We start from the raw sequence: 10653 nt of genomic DNA, 5'->3' as shown, positions 1-10653 counted from the left end.
ACCCTTTACCCTCTCACCAAAGCCGGACCATTCTCTTGGGGAGAGAAAGAACAGAAGGCGTTTAATGCCATTAAGCTAGCATTGATGTCTGCCCCAGCTCTGGCGCTCCCCAATGTGACAAAATCTTTCCACCTGTTTGTGGCAGAGAACAGGAGGATAGCCAAAGGAGTGCTGACTCAGAAGCTCGGAGCATACCTGTCTAAGAAACTAGATCCAGTAGCCGTAGGCTGGCCTGCATGTTTAAAAATAATCGCCGCAGCAGCAGTGCTAGTCAAAGATGCGGACAAATTGACTCTAGGGCAAAATCTAACCATGACTGCTCCGCATGTGCTAGAAAGCATAATCCGGCAGCCCCTGCATCGGTGGCTTACAAATGCCCAGATAACCCACTACCAGGCCCTGTTACTCAATTCCGACCGGGTGACATTCTCTCCGCTGACCAGTCTCAATCTGGCCACTTTGCTGCCAGACCCCGATCTTGAACCCCCAGTGCATGACTGTCAGCAAGTATTAGCCAAAGCCCATAGGTGGCATAAAGACTTGACTGACCTGCCTTTACCAGACACTGAAGCCACCTGGTTCACAGATGGAAGCAGCTACCTAGACCAAGGAAAGCGTAAGGCAGGACGGCAGTGGTAGATGGAGAAAAAATAGTGTGGGCTCAGCCCCTCCCCGAGAGAACCTCTGCACAGAAAGCTGAGCTCATTGCTCTTATGAGAGCGCTAGGACTGGGAGCTGGGAAGAAAATTAACATCTATACAGATAGTAGGTAAGCCTTTGCGATGGCACATGTGCATGAAGCCATTTACCAACAAAGAGGACTCCTCACCTCCGAAGGAAGAGAAATAAAAAACAAGCCAGAAATCACAGCACTCTTAGAAGCTCTGCACAAACCAGCCAAAGAAAGTATAATTCATTGCCCCAGTCACCAACATGGGACGTCCCACATTGCCGTAGGCAATAATATGGCTGATCAGGCTGTCCGAGAAGTGGCCTTATAGACAGTAGAAATCTTCCTCTCTGAAACCCCGCCTGAGCCAAGCCTGCCACCCTATCAATATAGCCCAGGAGATCTAGAACTAATCTCCAAAGACAGTACTCACTATTTTGATGAACAGAAGAGAGCCTGGTGCACCCAAGATAGAAAAATCATCCTGTCCCAATCAACTGCCAAAGCCATAATCAAACAGATGCATCAGTGGACACACTTAGGAGTGCACAAACTTACTCAGACTGTCTTAAACTCCGGGTGGTACGTGCCAAACCTGCAGCAGATAGCTGAATCCGTAGTTAAGCTGTGCATTCCTTGTCAAGAAACAAACTCACCCAGGAAGGAGAAATGGACTAGAAAATGGGCAAGGGGAAACCGGCCTGGACAGTTTTGGGAAATAGACTTTACTGAAATTAAACCAGGAAAGTATAAATTTAAGTATCTTCTAGTGTTTGTAGATACCTTTTCAGGATGGGTCAAAGCCTTTCCAACAAGGCAGGAAATGGCTGCAGTAGTAACAAAGAAAATACTAGAAGAAATATTTCCTCAATTCGGGATAGCTAAGGTAATAGGATCTGACAACAGACCTGCTTTCATTGCCCGGGTAAGTCAGGGAGTCACTAAGTATTTGGGGACCAATTGGAAATTACATTGCATGTACAGACACCAGAGTTCAGGGCAAGTAGAAAGGATGAATCGAACCCTAAAAGAGAACTTAACTAAATTGACCATAGAGACTGGCTCAGACTGGGTGGTGCTCCTTCCCCTGGCCTTGTTCCGGGCTTGGAATACCCCCACCCATCTCAATCTAACCCCCTTTGAAATCTTGTATGGCTTCCCTGCCCCGCTTACTTGCCTGCATGACCCCTTCCCTGTCACCCAGACTGACAACCGCGATTTATATAATAGGTTGAAAGCTCTCCAGGCAGTCCAAAAAGAAGTGTGGACCCAACTAAAAGCAATCTATGAGCCTGGCACTTCAGAAGCAGCCCACCCATTCCAAATTGGAGACTTTGTGTTTGTAAGGCGACACCGAGCACAGACCCTTGAGCCATGGTGGAAAGGACCCTACTTAGTGTTACTGACCACCCCAGCAGCAGTCAAAGTCGACGGGATTGCCGCCTGGACCCACGCATCTCATGTGAAACCCGTTATCTCAGCCAAGACAGCTGACGACCATCTCGCGTGGAGAGCCCAGTCTACTGAGAATCCTCTCCAGCTTAAAATCACCAGAAGACCCCTAAAGTGACCAGGTGCACATCCAGAGACACCAGCGCTGTTCAGCTGACCCACGCACCGCTCCCAAAAACTCTATTCCAAGATGACCACATCAGCTGGACAAAGACAATTTACAAAAGCTAAGACTGCGCCGCTCATCTTATATATTTTGTGCCTTTCCCCTATTGCACTCAGCGACCCTAACCCCCATGTCCCCTATCGGCTTGTTGGATTCTCCCAGAGGAGGACGCCGCCCCAAATCACTCACGAAAGGCGTCTCTTGATGCAACAAGCAAGAGGAATTTATTCAGGAACCAGCTAGCTGGGGTCCAAGTTAGCCCGACGCAACGGGTCTCAACAAGGACCCCGAGCACTCAAAACCAAGGGTTTATATGGCATTTTCAAAACACTTAACTCTTAGTAATTTTCCATAGCTGCACATTATCTTTGCAAGACATACATCCTTGGGTTAAGCGAGAGCAAGATAAGACCACTCTTCAATTGTTAGGGAGGTTCTGCACGATAAGCTTGGTATGTAGGATTAACTGACTAAGGTTAGCTGACCGAAGGCCACAGCTGCCCCCATCCCGGTGTTCATGATTAACTTGTTTTCCAAGGCCTTACTCAGTTCCAGTTTTTTTCTCTTTTAAGTCACAACTTCAGAAAACTGCTTCTAGGCCCTTAAGATGGCTACTCTTATGCTAACTTATTCTCATTCTTACATTCCCCACTTCTCTTTTTGGGGCATTCCAATCATGGAATGTTTGTTTCTTCTCGAGGTGTGAGCGAGTGATACTGTTGTCTTAGCATTAGTACTTGAACAGCACTTACTCTCTCTCTAACAAAAGATATTAGCCAGTTCAAAACACAGGGACCAAAAGTAAGAAGCAGAACAAGAATGAGCAAGGGTCCGGCTAAAGTGGATATCAGAGTTGTGAGCCATGGGGACTTAGTGAACCAGGACTCAAATAGACCCTGGCCAGCCTCTCGCTCTCTCTTTCTCTGGTCTAGCCTTTCCCTAAGCTTTGACATTGAATCTCTTACTATTCCGGAGTGGTCTGCATAAAAGCAGCATTCTTCTCTTAAAGCTGCACACAGTCCTCCTTCTTTTAGGAACAGCAGATCCAGCCCCCGTCTATTCTGCAAGACGACTTCAGAAAGGGAAGTCAGAGATTCTTCAAGTTTGGTAATGGATTGTTCTATGGTTCTTAAATCGTCATCAATAGCTGCCCTCAGTCCTTCATAGTGTTGGTTCCCTTGGATGATGGCAGCTGTCCCTGTTTCCACTCCTGCTGCAACTCCTATTCCTAATAACATGGCTAGAGTCAATGAGACTAATTCTCTTTTATACCTATGTCTAGGGTCGAACTCGGTTACAAATGAGAGATCATCATGATACATTAGTCTAGGCACTAGTTGGACCATAATACAGAAATCATGGGAGGAATCAAAAGCAGAGGTGGAAACACACGGGGTTAGTCCAGTGTTACAAGCCCACCATCCCTGACGGGGAGGGACTAGATATCTGTTTTCACCTGAGGAAACTATGGGTATGGTTTCATTACACAAACTCTTATGGGTTGAGGGAACTGTTCCTAAACATTTACCTTTCCCAGTTACTTCAGTTAGGGTTAACTTCTTGTGGCTTTCCCAACTACAAACATCATGGCTAGTTGTATTATTGAAACTACCTGACAGTCCCAACCCTTCATAATAAGGAGGTCAAGAAGAAAAACATAACCAACAGGATTCGGTAACTTTAGGGTTGGAGACATTCAGAACTAAGAACGCCCCCTCGACAAGGTTGAGGAGGCGCTGTCCGGTACCAATAAAAGGAACCACCTGGTAGGAGGGGATACGGAGGGCTGGGGGTGAGTAGTCATAATGATGGGATACTGCTTTGGAGTAGGGGTTGGAAGATGCAGCTGATCTCGTAGGACAGTATTAGGTCCTATCGGAGCGGCTGGGAGGGCCTGGACGCTGAGTCGCACTCGTAGAAGGATTCCACTCGGGGGTGTCTGGTGGAGATACAGTCCCCAAGTCAACCCTCCTGTTCCCCATAGGGGGTCTTTCTTTCCCTGTTCTGTAAATTTGAGTCTAAGTAAGTTACAATTGGGGCTGTACTTCACTCGAGTGCATGGTCTAACAAAGGAAAGGTGGATAAGCTGCGGGCTCACATCCCATTTTTTTTCTCCGTCACTGGAAGTGACACAGCTCCATTGTGCACAGTAGAGGGACTCAATTCCTCCACACTTCTGTCTTTCTGCTCCCGTTCGAAACCCTGGGCATGCATAAAATCCATTCCTACTTACAGAGACTCGGCGTTGCTTTTTGCGCCAGTCTCCTCTTTCCATCCCGTCTATGTCAGCTACTTTATCTAAATTAAAATATAAGTCCGGGAACCAAGTGCCCAAAGGGGCAATATGGGTGGTGTGATTATACTCTTCTTGGGTCTGCCCATTTCCTACTTTCCAGGTAAGCAGATAAGGGACATGAGGATTAAGGCTCTGGGGGGTTGGAAACAGCAGGAGCATTAGAATTACTAACAACATAGTTCCTTTTACACAAGCGAAGCTTAAGAGGATTATCAGTCCGAGTTACTCGCCAGTCCGAGTCCGACGGGGGTGCCTTCTTTAGATGTGAAGCGTGTATCCAGGAAGAGACGCCGTCCACTTTCACAGCTGTGGGAGTAGTCAGGAGGACGATGAAAGGTCCCTTCCACCGTGGCTCGAGGTTTCCTGTCCGGTGCCTTCTCACGTAGACGGGGTCTCCCACCTGGAACTGCTGAGGCACTGAGAGGTCCTCTGGCCAATAGGCTTCCTTGATGGAGGCCCACACCTCTTTCTGCACAGCCTCCAAGGCTCGTAAACTTTCAAGCAAAAATTTATTAGTTGCACACTCAGGGAATGTATGAAGATGTGCTGACTGAAGTGGGGCCGGGGCCCCAAACATTATTTCAAAAGGCGTTAGTCCAAAGCAGCCGGGAGTGTTCCTGACTCTAAACAGGGCAAAGGGAAGGAGGACCAACCAATCACATAAGCCAGTCTCTATGGACAATTTAGTCAAGGTCTCTTTTAGAGTTCTGTTCATCCTTTCTACCTGTCCTGAGCTCTGGGGCCTGTATGCACAATGCAATTTCCAATCTTTCCCCAGGATCTTGGCCAATCCCTGACTTACCTGGGCAACAAAGGCAGGGCCGTTGTCGGAGCCGATTACCTTTGGGATCCCAAATCTGGGAAATATCTCTTCAAGGATCTTTTTAGACACCGTCTGGGCTGTCTCAGTTTTTGTGGGGAACGCCTCTGTCCATCCTGAAAATGTGTCTAGGAAAACTAGAAGGTACTTATATCCATACTTAGCAGGCTTAATTTCAGTGAAGTCAACTTCCCAATAAGCTCCTGGGCGATCTCCTCGAAGTCTTTTTCCAGATATTGCTTGATTTTTGCTCACGTTTACTAATTGACAGGGTACACAATTTTTTACAACCTCGTCAGCCAATTTTCCTAATCCAATAACATGATAAGGGGAGTCTCGAACCAAGGTTTTTAGATTTTTTGCTCCCAGATGTGTCAATTGATGTAATTGCCTTAACTATTCCTCTGCCTCTCTCTGGGGCAGGACAACTTTCCCTTCTTCAGACTTGTATATCTCTTGGGGAGAGAAATTTTTGAACCCTAATTTGTTTATACAAACGAGATCTTCAGGTGTATACTGGAAGCTCTTAATGTGGGTGGCTTCCGGACACACTTGGAGGGGCAAAATGTTCATTCCCTGAGCCGCTTGCTTTGTGGCTTGGTCTGCCCTCCGGTTTCCTCGAGCTATTGGAGAGTCATCTTTCTGATGTCCAGGGCAATGTATTATTGCTACTTCCTTAGGCCTATGGATGGCTTCTAGCAAATCTAAAATCTCTTGTTTGTTTTTAACATCTTTCCCGGCAGAAGTCAGCAGCCCTCTCTGTCTATAAATAGCCCCGTGTATATGAGCGGTGGCAAAGGCGTATCTGCTGTCAGTGTAGACGCTAAGTCTCTTACCTTCTGCCATCCTTAGGGCCTGAGTCAGAGCGATGAGTTCTGCTCGCTGTGCAGAGGTGCCCGTTGGGAGTCCACTGGCCCATATAATCTGGTCATCATCTACTACTGCAGCTCCAGCCATTCTCTTAGCATCCATGATGTAACTGCTCCCGTCCGTATACCAAGTCAGGAGTCCCGGTCCTCCTAAGGGCTGATCTTGCAAGTCCTGGCGGGTGCCTGTCTCCTCAGCCAGGATTTCCTGGCAGGTATGAAGCACTTCCTTCCCCGAATCGGGGAGCAGAGTGGCCGGGTTTAGAATGGCAGGGGGGGCAAACTCCACACGATCACGATTCAGGAGTAAGGTTTGGTAGTGAGTCATTCTGGCATTCGACATCCATCTCTCGGGTGGCTGCCGAATTACACTCTCCAATGCATGCGGAGCAACCACAGTAAGTTTCTGTCCCAGTGTCAGTTTGTCAGAATCTTTAACTAGGAGGGCCACGGCCGCCACTACTCTCAAACAGGCAGGCCATCCGCTACTTACTGGGTCTAATTTTTTTGACAAATAGGCGACAGGTCTCTTCCAAGGTCCCCATTGCTGGGTCAACACTCCCCGAGCCACTCCACTCCGTTCATCCACAAAAAGGACGAACGGCTTAGTCACGTCTGGCAAGGCCAGAGCGGGTGCCGACAGGAGGGCCTTCTTGATCTCATCAAAGGCCTGTTGCTGTTCAGGTCCCCAAACAAACGGGGCTGCCCCTTTGGTTAGGGGGTACAGGGGGACAGCTAAGGTGGCATATCTGGGTATCCATAATCTACAGAACCCTGCTGTTCCCAGAAATTCGCGGACTTGGCGCGGAGTAGTAGGGACCGGGATCTGCGTCACAGTCTGCTTCCGGGCTTCAGTAAGCCACCTTTTCCCTTCTCTCAGGGAATACCTTAAATAAGTCACTTGTTGTTGGCAGATCTGTGCCTTTTTGGCAGATGCTCTATACCCCAGCTTAGCAAGTTCAGTCAAAAGGGCTTCAGTGGCCTCTTGGCAGACTTCTTGTGTAGGGGCGGCTATCAGCAAGTCATCAACATATTGTAACAAGGTTACCTGTGGGTTGGAGGCTTGGTAAAAGGCCAAGTCCTGGTGTAGAGCCTCGTCGAAAAGGGTAGGTGAATTCTTGAATCCTTGTGGCAAGCGAGTCCAGGTCAATTGTCCAGTAGTTCCTGTGGAGGGGTCCTTCCACTCAAAAGCAAACAGCGGTTGGCTACTCTGGTGCAGGCACAAACAAAAGAAGGCGTCTTTTAAATCTAAGACTGTATACCAAGTGTTTTCTGGGGCCAGAGAGCTTAGCAGGTTATAAGGATTCGGCACACTGGGATGAATGTCCTGTGTTCTCTTATTAACTTCTCTTAAATCTTGCACTGGTCGATAATCTCCTGTTCCCGCTTTCTTTACAGGCAGCAAGGGAGTGTTCCATGGGGATTTACATTTTACTAATATCCCCTGTTCTATGAGCCTCTGGATATGGGGCCTAATTCCATCTCTGGCTTCTTTACTCATTGGATATTGTCTCACAGTTACTGGTGAGGCTGAGGCTTTCAATTCTATGACCACTGGGGGCTGATTTACAGCAAGCCCCATACCTGCCGTCTCCGCCCAGGCCCCTGAAAACTGGTTGAGCCACCTTTGATTAACTCGGGAGGGTTCTGGTTCCTTAAAAAGGCGGTACTCGTCTTCTAATCTTATGGACAGAATACTTAGGCCCAAAGGTTTCTTCTCTCTATCAGTCACTCGGGTATCTTCAGCCTGAAAGGATATTTGGGCCCCGACTTTGGTCAAGATGTCTCTTCCTAACAAGGGTGTAGGGCATTCCGGTATAACAAGGAATGAGTGGTTTACTTGTCCCACTCCTAAGTCCACTGTTCTTTGGGTAGTCCATGCATATTGTCTCTGACCAGTGGCCCCGAACACCCAAGACTTTTTGCTAGAAAGGGGGCCTCTAGCTTGGGTCAGTACTGAATGTTGAGCACCGGTATCTACCAGAAACTCAACGGGTTGCCCCTCCACCTTCAGAGTTACCCTAGGCTCGGGGAGGGGCTCCGAGCCCCGTCTTCCCTAATCCTCATCTTCTAGCAGAGACAACACCTTCTTCGGAGGTCCCCGCGGTGGTTTCTTAGGGCATTCTTTCACCCAATGCCCCTTCTCCTTGCAGTACGCACACTGATCTTTAACCAAAGGAGGTCAGTTACCCAGGGACCCTGCCTTACTAGTTCTACCACTAGAGGGCGGGCGTCCCTTACTTTCTACTACTGCGGCCAAGATCTTTGTTAAATTTCTCTCATGCTTCCTATCCCTCTTTTCTTCTTTACTTTCCCTTTCCTTTTCCTTCCTTAACTCCTTCTCTTCCTCAGTCTCTCTCTTATGATAAACTTTCTCTGCTTCTTTCACCAAATCCCTCAGCGACAAATCCTGTAAGCCTTCCAATCTCTGAAGTTTTTTTCTAATGTTGGGTGCCGACTGTCCGATAAAAGCAAGGGCCACTGAAGCACTATGCCCCTCAGAAGTGGGATCAAAGGGAGTATACCGCCTGAAGGCTTCTATCAGGCGCTCTAAGAACACTGCGGGTGCTTCAGTGGCTCCCTGGCTGACCTCTCTTACCTTGGCCAAATTGGTGGGGCGCCTTGCAGCCCCGCGGAGACCTGCCACCAGAGCCTGGTGATAGATGGTTAGTCGCTCCCTACCTTCTGGAGAATTAAAGTCCCAGTTGGGTCTAGTCAACGGGAACCACCTCTCTATGTCATGAGGGAGTTGCGAAGGTCGCCCGTCGGTTCCAGGCACATTCCTTCGTGCCTCCAGGAGAATCCTCTCTCTCTCTTCCGTGGTGAAGAGCACCTGCAAAAGCTGCTGACAGTCATCCCAGGTGGGCTGGTGGGAAAACATTAGGGACTCTACCAGACCAGTTAGTTTCTGCGGTTCCTCTGAAAAGGGCGGGTGGTTAGCTTTCCAATTATACAAATCAGCAGAGGAGAAGGACCAATATTGCAGAGGTTGGAAAGGCGGGTCCCCTTCTTCCCCAAGGATGGGAACTTCATAAGACCGGAGAGGAAAAATACCCGGTTGGTCCAAGGTGGCCCCTCGGCAGCGCCGAGTTCCCTGGGCAGGTCCTGGAGCCGGCCCCACTGCCTCAGCATCAGGGACTGAGGGTGCTGGGGCTGGGGGCGCCGGGAGTGCTGTAGGGGCAGGAGGGTAAGGAGGGGGAGGGGGATCATCAACCATAAGCAAATCTTGAGTATCGGGGTAAACTTTGGTAGTTTCTTTTTCCTTTTTCTGAGGTTGAGTCTGGGCAGTTAAAACTCGAGGGCCCATTTTCTTTTGTACCCAGGGTTGGGGGTTCTCCACCAACTCTTGCCAGACTACAATGTAGGGTTGCTGATCCGGGTGTCCTTGAGACGAATCCTGGAAGACAACAGCTTTTACTGCTAATAAAGTGGGGAGATCAAAAGTCCCCTCCGAGGGCCACCCAACATTGAAGGTGGGCCATTCGGAGGTACAGAAAGTCTGCCAAGGTCCCTTTTTCACTTCTACTGACAAGTTATGTGCCCTCGCTCTGACTTCCGTCCAATGATCTAATGTCAGGCTAAGGGGGGTCGTCACTGCCTGTCCCATTGTCAGTATAACAATAATTGGACACGTAAAAGACACAAAAAACAAAGACACACACAAATTAGACACACAGCGGCCGCGCTTAGTTCTCCTCAGAGTCTCAAACAGAAACCGAAAGGAATCAGAGGGTTGATACTCTCGGCGCCCAAAAATCAATCCTATCTCATCAGGTTCACTTTGCCGGAAAAACAGACGGGAGGCTACCAGGCGTCCCTGGCCCCCCAACCTCCCCGAGGCCTCCCCCAGGGTTGCAGCCTGCGGTGCTCCAAGTACGTCTACCGACCGCAGTCGCGACCCCTCACGGGACCGGGACGGCTGCCAGACAACGGGTACCCTTTCAGAATTCTGACCGGTCTCACTGAAAAACAGAAAACAGAACACAGACAACCCAAGGCGCCACTAATCTTACCTCTTCCTCCAAGAGCGACTTCGGGAGTGAAGCGGGGTGACTGCAGATCCCGGATGAGCCCCCAAATGTTGGATTCTCCCAGAGGAGGACGCCGCCCCAAATCACTCACGAAAGGCGTCTCTTGATGCAACAAGCAAGAGGAATTTATTCAGGAACCAGCTAGCTGGGGTCCAAGTTAGCCCGACGCAACGGGTCTCAACAAGGACCCTGAGCACTCAAAACCAAGGGTTTATATGGCATTTTCAAAACACTTAACTCTTAGTAATTTTCCATAGCTGCACATTATCTTTGCAAGACATACATCCTTGGGTTAAGCGAGAGCAAGATAAGACCACTCTTCAATTGTTAGGGAGGTTCTGCACGATAAGCT

General features: G+C 48.9%; 1 protein-coding gene across 1 annotated transcript; it reads right to left on the bottom strand.

Moving 5' to 3' along the window:
* Nucleotides 1-4554: 4554 nt before the first annotated feature.
* LOC130682107 (uncharacterized) lies at nucleotides 4555-8918 on the bottom strand. Its single transcript, XM_057496246.1, is given in 1 exon segment — nucleotides 4555-8918. A coding segment is annotated over 1 exon segment (3144 nt). The 5' UTR covers nucleotides 7853-8918; the 3' UTR covers nucleotides 4555-4708.
* Between the last annotated feature and the right edge of the window lie 1735 nt (nucleotides 8919-10653).

The sequence above is a fragment of the Manis pentadactyla genome, chromosome Y, assembly GCF_030020395.1.
Source record: "Manis pentadactyla isolate mManPen7 chromosome Y, mManPen7.hap1, whole genome shotgun sequence".
NCBI lineage: Eukaryota > Metazoa > Chordata > Mammalia > Pholidota > Manidae > Manis > Manis pentadactyla.
Note: the sequence above shows the minus strand (reverse complement) of the source record. Positions and strands in the feature narration are given on the sequence as shown.